Here is a 15202-nt window from a genome sequence, read left to right on the forward strand (position 1 = left end):
TTCCCCTCTTTTAACCTTTAATTTACCTTTTACAGACCTCTCTCGTAATAGCTTTCGTTTCATAAAAATTTATATCAACGAACCCGATCTTGGACCAAGCTACGATCCTGACCAAACCAAAGTACCATCCAAAAAGTACTAAACTAAAACAATCCTCCTTTCCGAATTTCCAAAAGAAAAAAANAAAAAAAAAAAAAAACAAAATTTTCATCGTCGCGTAACATGGAGCGTAACACGGTGGATGCGTTGTCAAATTGTAATCACGATGGGCAAGTGTCACGTTGATTTCACGCCGGGACGTGTACGTAGCGGTGGCGCGCGACAAAGGCCGTTTCACACAGAAGGGGGGGGAAGGGGGGTTGCGTGTATGCGTTAGCGTTGCGCATCGCGCCTCTCTCGTACCTGCCAGGTTGGACAACGACGCGCGCGAGTTGGCCGCATAATGTTACGTTTATACCTGACATTCATCATTACCCCCCTCCTCCTCCTCCCCCACTCCTCCCCCTCCCCGCTAATTTATGTTGAACACGAAACGGTTCGGGCGAATGGGCTAATTAATATAAATTGCCGCCGCGAGGATTACCGCCGGGGGAGGGGGGATGTGGCCGTGGCGATTCATCGTGTACTTTGCGAATCGGCCGAAAGCCGATTAACCGAGTTGCCAAGTTGCTAGCTGACGGACGCGCCAATGTATATATATATATATAAAATTCCTCTCCTCTCTCCAAAAGCGAAAATTCTCGAACGTGTTCGTGACGAACGATGATGATTCTCGTTGCTCGATTCGATTCGATTCGATTCGCTATCTCATACTTTTGAAGTCTCTTCTCTCCCTTTCTCCCTTCTTGATTGGAATTCTTGTCGATCGTGACGCGATAAAGAATAAAGATAAAGATAAGATTATCCCGATAAAGAATCCAGGGATAATCCAGTAGTACATTGGTTAACACGTTGACTGCCACGCGTGTCTCTAACGAAATCTCTTTCAGGCGCCGTATCAAGTGTACTCCAGTATTTTAGTAATGCGAGTCTGGTGGTCACAAGAATGATGTCTCATTTGTTTCTGTCATTATCGTTCTGCAATAAAAGTATTGATAATTGTATTGACAATAGTAGTACTGATTTATATAGTATATTTTGGATATTTTAATTTGGATAATTTGGATAATATGACTGTCGGCTAGTCGTGAACAAATGTATTTCTTAGTTGTGAATTGTATATAAATTATTCGTGTGGCTTGTTTATTAGAGACCTGAGTCTCTAACACAAAGTCTGTGACAGCAGGTAAGCAACGAATGATGCTTCTCGCATCGCTCGAAATTATTGCATAAAATAAAACTCTCGGAACGCTGATCCCAATTCTTCTTAACTAAACGAAGGAACGCTCTTTCACAGATGGCGCCACGACCGGGAATTCAGATCGTCACGAGTCACGATCGTAGGAAAAAAAGGGGAATTCCTCTTCTCGACTCGATATATCCGAAAATTATTAGAAAATCGTTACGATGCGATTAGTAACTAAAAGTAACCTTCAAAGTAAATAAATCTTTCGAGAATCCTTAATGAATCTGAAACCCAAATCCAAAAAACCATCCAATTCTGTGTACACTTTTGTACACAGAACGAACTGAGAACCGCGTTTAATTTTCCCCCCCTCGATTCGAGCGCCGATTAAACAAAATTTTTCCCCCCCCCTCCTCCGCGTTGGCAAAGAGGCGGATCGGTGAAGAAATTTTCAAAGGTCGCCGCGACGAGTTTGCCAAGCGTCTTGGTGACGTCTTAAAGCCCTCATTAGTGTAGCTCGTCACCTTGGATAGGTAAACCGGAGGGGGAGGGAGAATTAGCCACGTCAATATTTGCGGTGCAATCAACCCGCTTCGACTCCGTCGTCGTTCCCTCCCATCTCTCCGAGCTCGGAGTGGCCCCTCGACTCTCAGCCACTGATTGTAATCCACACTTCTGTGATCGGGTTGCGCCGCGTTGTTGCTGTTGTCTTTTCTCATTTTCCCCGAGACGACTCGTCCACCACGCTCGCACACACATATACACACGTATATATACACGCGTGCATACAGACGTTTTCGTCACGGTTTCGCTCGGTTTCGGTCCAATCAGACGTTTTCGCAACGACTACGTTCCTAGCTTTCTTGTCGAGAGACACACGCGTTAAAACACGGCTAGTTAGCTTTGCCAAATGTTTACCGCGTTTGTCTCTCGTGTAATTTCCTTCCACGATTTCTGTTTTACGTTTACGTTCGGAACAGGATTCTCGTTCTACTTTGAAAATTCTTCTTTGAAAATGAAGAGATTATCTTGTGGGAGAGGGGAGGAGGAGAATGTTTGAGAGGTATCGAAGGTACATTTTAATATTTTAACCCCGTTTTTTCCCGGGTTTAAGGGATTGCTATTAAAATTGACTTTTTAACTCGATCCTGGGAAAACGGGTTGTAGTAGTGGTGGTAGCTGGAAGGCATTGCTCCGCAACTGATAAAACTTGCTCCCTTCATTCAAATTACGAGTAATTTACACAAATTCCCGGTACAATATCACTTTAAAACTACTTCCTATATCACTATCAAAACTTGGCGCAATGTTTCAACCGGGAGATATCTTTAACTCGTGGAACTGCAGAAACTTTCACCGCAGATTACAACGATCCCCTGCAACGAAACGCCAAAGTTCAATACCAATTATCATAACGATCCTTCCAAACCCATTACATCCGCTATTCGACTTATTAAATCGAAATCGATTCGAGCGAAAGTTGTTCCCTTTCTATATACACACACACATATATATATACATATATAAATCGTTAATATTTGAGTTTGTGAAACACTCGTTCGTGCAGAATTATAGAGAAACAATTTTCACGATAGCATGTTCTTCTTTGGGAACTAATTCCTCTTCAGGAGATTCTTCTTCACATTTCGCGCGACTCGTGGAGCAAAAATCGGAGCGAAGCAGCAAGAAATCCCAAAGAATGTAGGAAATATCTCGAGCTTAACAGGCCGGTAAAAGAGCCTGAGAGTTGATAGATAAAACTCGCTAACCTTAACCGGTTTGTATTTCTCTTAGGTGACAAATGTTGCCGCATTTGTCACCGATAAGAAAGGGATCCGTGGAAAGCGGCACGGTTGGAAGTAGAAAGGAATGGATGGAATTAAGCTTTTTCCAAAGTTGCACGCTCGAGGGAGGGGTCGAGGGATACGAATCGCGCGTCGTTTGCCGAACGAAACGAGGGAGAGCAGGTGGCTCGTGATGGCGAAAGGGTTGCCCCTCCTCTGCCCCGTGAAAGGAACGAGGCGGAACGGAGAATAAGGAGGGCGGACGAACGCGTGACACTGTCGCAAATTGAAAGTGTCCAAGCTCCTCCCCCCCTATACGCGCGTCACGATCGGAAAATTTTTCACTTCGAATCGATGCTTTTTCGATTCGAACCCCCTTCCCTGCGAATGTTCTCCATGTTCTGTCGTGTGAAAGGGTAACGATGCTCGCCAATTTTAATTTCTTTATTAAAACACGTAGAGTATTCTTTCTAGATTTTTCGAAGGATATCCTTTGGAACGCGTAGCATTCTCGACCGGTTAGAACTCTCGTATGCTTAAGTATAAAATGGGAAGGGTGGCGATGATTTCGGTCACTCTTTAATAAAGGAGTAAAGAGATAATCGAGATCCGATCGGTGGAAGCAGAAACGAAGAAGAAGAAGCTGGCCTGCATCGCTCGATAAGGGTAGGTGAGAATAATGGATCGCGATGCCAGGATCAGGTAAATAAAACAGGGTACCGTGTCTCCTCTGTCCTCTCCCTCCCTCCAAATATCTACTTTCACCTCGATTCCACCCTCGAACGCTTCTCTTTTTCCCTCTCCTCTTCTTCCTCTTCCTCGCTGTGTTTTTCGTTCGCCCCTCTTTCTCCTCTCTCTTTCTCTTTCTCTCTTTCTGGTGGCGTGACGCATGGCCAGCATTTATAGCGCGAGATAGCGCCGCCGGTTCTCGACAGCGCCGGCAGATTTATCCTCCACGGTTATTGGAGTTATACAAAGGATTTTTCCAACTGATCCCATAAAGTATCTGTGCCTGATGCCCTATTATTTACGCAGCCAGTTCGGATGCCACCATCTCGCTCCTCCCCCCTCGCTTCAATTTTTCTCCACTGGCGGGGAGATGTTTTAAAGGAGATGCCTTCGTTTCCGTCTCATCTTCGAAACAATGTTTATTGTACAGAATTGTCGACAGTATTAATCACCATCCACGTTGAAAAAGGTTGAAATAATTTCGATTGAAGTTAATTTAAATTTAATTACTTTTTGTAAAACGCTCGAAATAATTATTTATTCGTATTACATTATCCGCTTTTTGTACAACCTCGCCGTTTACGATTATTTTCGATTATTGTTTGAACGATAAATTATCGAAGTAACTAAATTCAAATAAATTTCTCTGAGTCACGGGGTTCGACGGATCACGATTTTCCCAAGTCTCGAAGGGGTTGCGATTATTTTAATTTTTCGTTTCGAAGGAAAGGAGTAATGGAGATATTGTTGCTTTGTTGGAACAATTTTTTTTTTGGAAATACTTTTGCGTCGTCTCGTTTGACTGCTATAATTTTCTTTCGGTCGTACGTAAGTTGAGCTTGTTATTAACTAATATACCAGTGTTACCATTTCGTTTTTTTCTTTCTTTCTAGCAATTTAGGTTTACAGGAAGACGAGTTAATGATTCGGTTTCTTCTTCTTCTTCTTCTTCTTCTAAGAATAAAAAAATTTTTTTTTACGTTCAATTTAAGATTTAATCTAATTTAAAGTCCTCGTACACTATTACTATTAAAAGAGGAAGGATCTTAGGGGTACCTTTTCATAAGAATATTCCACTTTATACATATGAATGGAGCGCAGATATAAGTCCTTGTCTTTTGAAAGCATTTTTTCGTCGGATGATGAATAATGCACGGCGAAGAAAATCTCTATACATATACCGTAGCGCAAAGAAAAACTTCTCCTTCTATTTTTACATTGACGGTGTATATACCGCGGAAAATGTATTTCTTTTCTGTTCTTCTGTGGCTTCTGACATTCTCTTTGGAAATACAAATATCACGCGAGCTTCTGTTCTTTCGGATCACTTATCACTGAGAAAGGTAAATGCTATACATATATATATATATATATATATATATATATATATATACATATGGAAAAGTGTTTTCGCATTTATCCTTACTGGATATATTCGTTCCAATTTTCGAGAAAAATAATATTTTTTTACACGAGTATTCTCTTCCTGTTTCGACGAAAAGGAGAAAGAAAGAGAGAAAGAGAAACGATTCTAACGATTTCTTCTATCATTTTAACGTACACGTTTCGTTAAACAATCGATTAATTTTTCTCAGTTTCGCGAAGACTTATGTAACTCAGACTTATGAAAGGAGAGTCCTTTTGTCCGCGATAATCGATAATTCTTAAAACGAAAAAAAGAAAAAAAGAAAGAAAGAAGGGAAAAAGAAGCTCTCCTCAAGAGAAAACCCCTTGTTCCTCGGTTTCCAGGACGCGGAAGGCGACACACCCCTTCACGATGCGATCTCTAAGAAACGGGATGACATCTTGGCTCTGTTGTTGGACCACGCCGCAGACATCACCCTCACGAACAACGACGGATTCAACGCTCTGCATCATGCCGCTCTTCGTGGAAACCCAAGGTGAGTAGCTCCGCGCTTTTGTCCACGCGTATATATCGCGTTGAATACACACACTCTCTGTCTCGTCGTATAGAATATAATCGTCCACCGTCGAGCCGAGGAGTGCAGGGCACAGAGAGGAGAACGATGATAAAGGACTCGAGATCTCCTCTCCGACAATTAAGAACGGGGAAGTTATGTTCCTATATATATATATATACTTGTGATGACGGATCGACACAATTTTTTAAACGGGTTGGTGATTTTTTTTTATTGATCCAAGGGGTCTTAAATTTATTTCTCGATATTGATGTCGAATACGAGTTTCGAGATTTTTTTTTTTAAATATTTCGAAGGAATCTTTTCTTTTCTTTTGTTGTAAGATATTAATATTGAATACGAGTTTCGAGATTTTTTTTTTAAATATTTCGAAGGAATCTTTTTTTTTCTTTGTTGTAAGATATTAATGTCGACTACGAATAGAGATTTTTTTTTAATATTTCGATCGAAGGAATCTTTCTTTTTCTTTGTTGTGAAATATTGATGTCGAATTACGAGATTTTTAAATATTTTTTAAATATTTCGATCGAAGGAATCTTTCTTTTCTTTTGTTGTGAAATGTATTCATATCGACTATCATATCGAATTTAGAGATTTTTTTTTTAATATTTCGAGCGAAGGAATCTTTCTTTTTCTTTGTTGTGAGATATTGATATTGAATACGAGTTTTAAGATTCTTTTTTAAATATTTCGATCGAAGGAATCTTTCTTTTTCTTTGTTGTAAGATATTAATGTCGACTATGAATAGAGATTTTTTTTTAAATATTTCGATCGAAGGAATCTTTCTTTTCTTTTGTTGTAAGATATTAATGTCGAATACGAGTTTAGAAATTTTTTTTTAAATAAATTTCGAAGGAATCTTTCTTTTTCTTTGTTGTAAGTTGCACCCTCGAGTGAATTCGCGTTTATAAACAGAGAGTTGAGGATTGAATAAGCAACTGGTCAAAAAATTTCGAATAAAGTTACTTTAAGAAATTATTTATTAAAATAAGCTTGAATAAGTAATTTGTTCCTAGTATTACAAGTTGATCGTATAACTTTGGCCATTTTCCATTTTCCATTGGATTATTTCCAATTATATTATTATACCTTGAACAATAAATTATTAAAGTAACTCGTGGAAGCAACTTTATTCGTAATAACTATTAAATTTTCCCCATCGCCCAACGATTTATTATCGAGTTGTTTATCAAGTTTCTCTTACAAACAGTAGATATAATCAGGTATAATTTTTCGTTAGAATTTTGAATTTAAAGATAACAAGAAAGGGAAATTACCGAACACTTTTAAAAAGGATTTTAAGATGTCGCGTCGAATCGGTGCTCGGCTTTTGTTCCCTTGTTCGACGAGTCACACGAAAGAACCACATCTGCTTTCCAACCATTTTCGTTTCTCGAAAATGTCTGATCGAGTCGGACATTCTCTACCGAGTTAATTTTAACCTAAATTCTCATCACTCTCTCTTCAATTTCGTCTTTTACGATCCCTTACGAGATTCTTTGACGTTTTACTTCTTCAAAGTATTGTTACTACTTTGGAGACACAGATGGAGAACTGTTCGAACCGTTTTATACCTCTGTCGGAATAATCTTCACGGACTCGTTCTTCCTTGTTCTTTTAATTCAAATTCGCGTTTGAATTCGCTTTTCGTTGATCGAACAAAAAATCCTCGATCGGCCTTCGTTGTCGTCGAACACGAAATCCCCCTTTTTTCTTCTTCACAATTGCTCGGATACCTTCTTTCAACCGGTCGGTGTCACCCCGTTACCAACGTCGAAATAACAGACGGAGGAGTCCCTCTGCCGTTGAACGGGGGGAAGGGAACGCTTCAACGTTGGCGCGAACCGTTGGCAGAAAGGAAACGATTATCGTGAATCGCCAGTGGCTTTTTTTTTTTTTTTTCTTTCTTTTTTGTCTCTATTCCTCGCGCAATTGCCCCGTTGTTAACGAGAATTTTATGGAAAAGAAAGGAAAGAAAAAACTCCCCCTTTAACGCGCGTCAAATTGTCGGGCAATTTTTTCTAAATAATAATAATAATAATAATTTCCCCCTTTTTCTTTTTCACTTTTTCACTTTCCTCCACACAACGTTGCTCTCGTCGTTCGTATAATCGTATAATCGAGTATTGTTTCGAGTTGGTGAAAAGTGGAGATAACGATGATCGACACAATTTGGAGATAAAGTGGAGTAATTGATGATTACTCTTTGTAGCGATCGGTCGATTCATTCAATTTCCAAAGGAAAAGAGGAGGAAAAGGGAAAAGAGGGGAGAAGGAGGAGAAACGTCTCGACGCCCCATAGATCCGGATCCGGGATAGTCGGGAAAAGCGTGTCTCTGCGAGATTGCTGGCATCCCCTGTCTATGGCCTCCGGAGATTACCCATCTTCGTTGCTTTTTTAAACCAGGAGGGTGGGTGCTGATTACCGCGAAAAGATGTATGATGCCGCATCACCGAGCGGAGGATGTATTTCAAAGGGAGCCTATTACCCTGTTTCTCTCTCTCTCTCTCTCTGTCTCTCTGTCTCTCTATCTTTCTTCGTCGATGGAACGGCTTCCAAATGGGCGATGGTCCCATGGTATATTTGAAAATGGAGCAAGGAGCGTTACGCGAGGAAGCTGGGATCGGATTAGGGGATGATTTGGAATGCTCGCTCTCTGTCGATCGTTCTTTCGAGAAATTGGGTAATTTAGGTAAGTTAGGTGTTCATTTCATGCGGGAGGTACAAGTAAGAGAAATTTGCAAGAGAGAATTTTTTCGAGAGAATTTTGTGGTTGATTCGTTTCAGATTCGTATAACTTGAAAAAGTGAAAACTAGTTAATAATTTCGAATGAAGTTACTTGAGATAACGTTTATTCAAGTAGTTGTAGTCGATCCTCTTCCCGATATAATCGTTACGATTGTTTGCTATTATTTTGAACAACAAATTGCTGTTAAAGTAACTTTATTCGCGATTCTTCGACCGTTAAATATATCAGCTGACCATACGTGATAAATTCTCCCCGAATTTACACAAAGATTCGCGATCTTTCCTTGGATTTACAAATTTTTACAATTGTCCAAACATTCTTAATTAATTTCAATTTGTTCAACTTGTAGTAATTCATTACGCTGTTGAAGAGAATGAAATGGAGAAAGAGAGAGAGCGAGAGAGAGAGAGAGAGAGAGAGAGGAAAGAACGCCTTTGAGACACTCTCGCGAGTGAAAAATGAAGGAAAGTTGAGAGAATGGAAGGTGGGAAATGTTGTAGATCGAAAACGAGGGGAGGGAAACCACTTTCGGGAATAACATCACTTATGAAACGACTTGATAAATGACGCCGAGTTCTCTCAATAGTCAGCCCCCCTCCCCCTTTCCTTCTCCAGCGATGAATTGATGGAAAGTCAGAGCGGTGGAACGATCAAGATTTCGGCGGTGGAGGAAGCAAGGAAGCAAGGAAGGAAGGAAGGAAGGAATCGTGATCACGATTCGTCACGGCGAATGGATGACGGTGCGCGAGTCTTTGAAACTAAATTCACGGCGAGGCAATTCGCGCTGGAATTAAGCGCTCCAAGCTAATGAAGTTTGTCCCCTCCACTCTCCTCTCCTCGATTTCACCGAAAATTCATCGATTCATACGCACAGGCGAAGTTGAGAATTGAAGAAATCGCGGAAAGTACTCCGATAGCGGACCGGGTCAGCAGCAAGTGTTCAGCTTCGGGTGGCACACGCGAGATCTCGGCGATAAAGGGATTCTCGAGCAGGTCAGGACTCTCCTCCAGGTATCCTCCCACCTCTTCCTTCCCCTCGTTCCGGACGTCTCTTTCTCCTCTCCTCTCCTTTCTCTCGTTTCCTCCTCGGAGCTCCTCCTCTCTTTTCCTCTTTTCCTTGTGAAGGAGCCCTGTGTTGTGCAGGGAGCTCTGAAGCCGAACGAACGGACGTCCGGAGACGTAATTTCCTGCGCGCCTCCCTTCCGCTCGCTTCTCTCTCGCCCCCGCCGCTTTGTAAGCCGCTCCCCCTCTCCCCCTTGCCGGCGAAACTTGCTTCGTTTTCCTCTCCCTCTGCTTCCCCCTCTCCCTTCCTCTCTTTCTCTGGGTACAACCCTCGAATTAAGGTCGAACGATGACCGGCCCGTGTGCAACGTCGAAACGCGGCCACGATGCTCCGCCAACCGACAGGGCTTTGGCAAGATTAGGATTCGCGAAATTGTCGAAAGTTTCTCTCTGTGAAAGTAGTATATATATATATATATATATAGGGGAATAGGAAGCTTGTTATTGGGTAGGAATGGAATTGTTCGAGGTTGGTTAGGCCCAGCTACGATTAAATTTGCAAATTGAGGAGTCTTTCTCCAACTTTCTTGGGTGTAACATAGCCGCGAGTAATTGGAACGATTTGAGTTTTCTTGAATCGAGAAAGGGGGGTAGCTTTCTTTTTCCCTCGATCTCGCTTCCCTCTCGACAATTGTGGAGGAAAGGGAAGAGAAGATGTTCTTTGTAATTCTTTTACATAAAGTGGCTGACTGATACAGATGTCGTAATTTACGTGTGACGAGCGATTGGAGTTATTCTACATCGAGTCTGTTTCTCACGCGATACAATTATTAACGGTTATCATATTATTATATTCTGTAATGTTATTCGATTCCAAAGGGTAATTAAACGTGTGTTCAAATAAGTTTTCGAGGAAAGTTTTTCCTTCTCAAGAAAACTCGGACGATCTTTCTCGAGTGCAGATTTTTGCCGAGAAAAGTCGGCCGTGGCGAAAGGGTTAATGGCGATTCGATATCCGAGAAGCTCGTCGTCAATATCCACGTGATGATTTTCTTGCTGTAAATCTCATGGATCGCGATTACGGGATTACTCGAGGGCTGGTAATCGGCGTGAATCTCTCGGGTGATTATTTAGTAGTAGAGTGACGTCCGATAACGTTGCCGCCACCTCGATTCCAACGTTTCGCTATTTCGTTGCTATTAAAGTGTGTATGGATATGGGTGAATCGGGGTTAATAACGGGGGGGCGTGTAACGGGATAAGTAACGAAACGATCAGCTGCGCGTACACCTATTACGCGTAAAGGCCGCTGAAATTGCCCGGTTTACGCGTTCTCTTTGTTACGCGTGCCTCGTTACTCAACCGTGATGGCGCAATTATTATGCCCACCTACTACGGATATATAAACATGAATCGCATTGTAAATTCCATCCTTGCCACGGGCCGCCCGCCTAAGCCTCTTCCCCTCCCTCCCCGTTCAATATTATACCAGGTATCTGGATAGTTGCGCCATGCAACGAGTGGGAAGGGGAGGGGGAATTAATCACTGTTTACGAGGGAGATGAGGGTGGTAGCTCGACAGCGAAGTTTCTCTTTATCGGTAAATTTTAGGAATAGGCAAAATGAAGATTTTTATTAATAATTGCCGTTTGAAGTTTTGATTTATCCAATTTTCTAATCTGGATAATTGCGCCATGCGGTGAATGGAGAGAATAGGGGAATTAATCACTGTTTATGAGGGAGATGAGGGTGGTAGCTTGACAGCGAAGTTTCTTTTTGTCGGTAAATTTTAGGAATAAGCAAAATGTATTGAGGATTTTTCTTTTAGTAATAATTGCCATTTAAAGTTTTGATTTATCCAATTTTCTAATCTTAATTCCGCTATGCAACGGTAGGAAAAGAAGAATTAATCAATGTTTATGAATTCGATGANGGAGAAGAGAGGAATTAATCACTGTTTATGAGGGAGATGTTAGCTCGACAGCGAAATTTCTCTTTGTCGGTAAATTTTAGGAATAGGCAAAATGAAGATTTTTATTAATAATTGCCGTTTGAATTTTTGATTTATCCAATTTTTTAATCTAGATAGTTGCGCAATGAATGGAGAGAAGAGGGGAATTAATCATTATTTATGAGTTCGATGATGTTAGCTCGACAGTGAAGTTTCTATTTGTCGGTAAATTTTAGGAATAGGCAAAATGAAGATTTTTATTAATAATTGCCATTTGAATTTTTCCAATTTTCTAATCTGGATAATTGCAATGAATGGGGAGAAGAGGGGAATTAATCATTATTTATGAGTTCGATGATGTTAGCTCGACAGTGAAGTTTCTCTTTGTCGGTAAATTTTAGGAATAAGCAAAATGTATTAGGGATTTTTCTTTTATTAATAATGGTGTTTAAATTTTTGATTTATCTAATTTTCTAATCTGGATAGTTGCAATGAATGGGGAGAAGAGAGGAATTAATCACTGTTTATGAGGGAGATGTTAGCTCGACAGCGAAATTTCTCTTTGTCGGTAAATTTTATAAATTAGGAAAACATATTTTTTATTAATAATTATCATTTGAATTTTTGATTTATCCAATTTTCTGGATAGTTGCGCCATGCAGTGAATAGGGAGAAGAGGGGAATTAATCACTGTTTATGAGTTCAATGAGGGAGGTAGCTCGACAGCGAAGTTTCTCTTTATCGATAAATTTTAGGAATAAATAAAATGAAGATTTTTATTAATAATTGCCATTTGATTTTTGAATTTTCTAATCTGGATACTTGCGCCATGCAACGGGTGAGATTTAACTATTCTTTATGAGTTCGATGAAGAAGCTATTAGCGCGATAATGAAGTTCCTCTTTACCGATAAATTTTAGGAACAAACAAAATGTATTGAGGATTCTTCTTTTATTAATAATTGCTACTTAAAGTTTCGATTTATCCACTTTTCTAATCTTAATTGCGCTATGCAACGGGTAGGAAGAGAAGAATTAATCAATGTTTATGAGTTCGATGAGGGAGCTATTAGCGTGATAATTCCTCTTTAAATTTTAGGAATAAACAAAATGTATTGGGGATTTTTTAATAATTGTCACTTCAATTTTTGATTTATCCAATTTTCTAATCTGGATAGTTGCGCCATGTAATGAATGGGGAGAGGAGAGGATTTAATCACTGTTTATGAGTTCGATGAGGGAGCTATTAGCGCGATAACAAAATCCCTCTTTACCAATAAATTTTAGGCATAAGCATTGGGGATTTTTATTAAAAATTGCCGTTTGATCCTTGAATTTTTGATTTATCGCGATGATTGATGGGACGCGATACTAATTTTGTAAGTGTCAGGTATCTTCGTCGTTCGATCAGCAAACGAAAACACGAAAATTTCTGATTTTCGTTCAATCCAACGATCGCAGCAATATGTAAATTCCAATTTTCTAATTTATGGATTTATCAATACGTACGCCGTACGCACGCGTAATTTCCGCTGCGTTGCAATTGTTATTTCGTGGCATTAATTTTACTTTACATGTCTAATTTAACGATAACACCGTTGTAATAATAATAATGTTAGACAAACTGGAAACCAATTTATCGTTGCAAGTGGTATCGCGTGGTATAATATAATAATAACATTGCAATAATAACGTCGTGGAACAATTTCGCTCGGTCGGCGGCGCGGACTACCAAAATTTCCGTCCAAAATTTCGAGAATCCGTTTTAAATCCGAACAAAAAAAAAAAAAAAAAAAAAAAAAAAGAAAACATTGAACCGTAAAATAAACTCTTTTTCTTTTTTTTTTCGCTTTTTCTAAATCTTCCCTCCTCTGCCCATCGTTAGCCATAGTTCACGAGTGAGAAATTTACTCGAAGAGAGGATCGAATATCGCGAGATATCGCGCGAAATTATTTGCAACACGCGCGTGCTGCACGCGCACTCGTTTATTCTCAGCCCGAGAAGGCCAAAAGGAAATTGTCCCCTTCCCCCCTCCCCTCCCCGCGTCGCGAAGGGACATCGATTTATGCTCAGCCAAATTCGATTAACCTTAACCCCTCTCTCCCCTCTGCCCCGCTTTAGAGCACCTCGAGGTGATTTAAGGCACGATGGCACTCACGAACCCACCGCACCGTGGAAGACGACGGTGGACGTGTGCGGTCTCTCGCGGAATATACGAGTGGCGAGAAGTCCTGTTTGCGAAAACTAATTCCAACTTACTTGCCAAACTTGTTGTGATATCGCGTATACCATCTCTCCTCCCCTATTCCACTATCCTCGTACGAACAGACACGTCAACGAACGAACGAACGAACGAACGAACGAACGAACGAAAGAAAGAAATTTCGAAAAATTTTTTCGCGGCCAGCCATATTCAATATTCATTTTTCCATTTTTCCCGTCGTGTCTCCTCCCGTAATTTCTCCTCCCTTTTGAGAGAAATTGTCGCGTCACGATGCGCGGATGCGTTTGTCGAGCGCCGTGGCCCTCGACGATCTCGACCCGCTTAATATCGTTTGACGCGAATTATAATTAACGCGTGGGTGCAAAGGCGTCGAGCTCGCGGGCAGGGGTGGACACGCGAGCTTCCGTTATATCCCGCGATGCTGGCGGAGTTCGCAAGTTGCCAGTTCGAACCCCACTTTCCACTATACTCGCGCGGCTTAATTACGTTAGCCCGCCCGTACGGCGAGGATCCCGCTTTGATCTCGGCGGCGTGCAGCCGCGCCCTGATTGTGACAGTGCGCCCGAACGGGGGCGGCGGAAGATGGCGCGTTTGTTTTGTTTCGTTGGAACCGCGGTCACGTGTGCCCGGGATCCGGCCAATCCGGGGACGGGTTTCCACCAGACGTGATTAAAATTTCGTTTCGGACGTGTCACCCGCCTGATTCGACCGGATCCTCCTCTTTCCGCCCCCGCGCAACGCCACGGTTTGAAACCGCTTGAAATGGAATTCGTTCCATCCACTCGCAAGACACTCTTCTCTACCAAGTTTTTCTTATTGAAGTACTCGAAATCTATCCTTGTTTTCGAGCCCGATCACATCTCGAACGTAGTAAGTTTGTAATTTTGTAAAATTTGTATTGCAGAGAGAGAGAGAGAGAGAGAGAGAGAGAGGAGTAAAAAGGGAGAAAGATGTAAGAAGTGGTTAAAGTGGTGTATGTCTCGCAGGGGAGATCGATTGTTTATGGGAGCTGGGTCGAGTTGGAGCGGATCCGCTTTCGCGATTCCCTCGGGTGATAACGTATCCACGGCTATTTTGCCAAATAATAATAGAAGCAGCAGGTGCCTCGATTACGATAACGACGAGGCGTCGTTATCAAGCGTGTCTTATTAATGATAATAACCGGTCTATAAATCCTAAAACAAGTTACGAGTTAATGATTTACTATTCCCCCTCCACTGACCCGGAAGATTTATAAATCCATTTTCAGATATTACATGAACGTTTACGAATATAAAAATCCACTATTTAATCTATTATTATCATCTAAACTGAGGAAACGATTCCCTCGTCCCCCATCTTCTTCTTCCATCATCATCTCGCTTGGACGAAAGAGAGAGAGAGAGAGAAAATGATAATAAAAATAGATAGAATAACTGGGAACGAAAATATTCGAAATAACAATTCGGGGGGGAGAGAAACTTGGCGACAAATTTTTCTTTTCTATTTCCTTTCCCATCCCCGATCCTCGCTCAAATTCCTCGCACGACGCGGACT

At 41.1% G+C, this 15202-nt stretch overlaps 1 protein-coding gene across 1 annotated transcript in view; it reads left to right on the top strand.

The window, feature by feature from the left end:
- The window catches only part of LOC122710696 (E3 ubiquitin-protein ligase MIB1), a 571840-nt gene that overhangs the window by 53901 nt on the left and 502737 nt on the right, over nt 1-15202 (top strand). The window contains exon 9 of the mRNA XM_043928716.1: nt 5548-5699. Within this exon, the coding sequence (XP_043784651.1) occupies nt 5548-5699 (152 nt within the window). The remainder of the gene's footprint in view (nt 1-5547; nt 5700-15202) is intronic.

The sequence above is a fragment of the Apis laboriosa genome, unplaced genomic scaffold, assembly GCF_014066325.1.
Source record: "Apis laboriosa isolate Shangri-la unplaced genomic scaffold, ASM1406632v1 scaffold10_cov145, whole genome shotgun sequence".
Lineage (NCBI taxonomy): Eukaryota > Metazoa > Arthropoda > Insecta > Hymenoptera > Apidae > Apis > Apis laboriosa.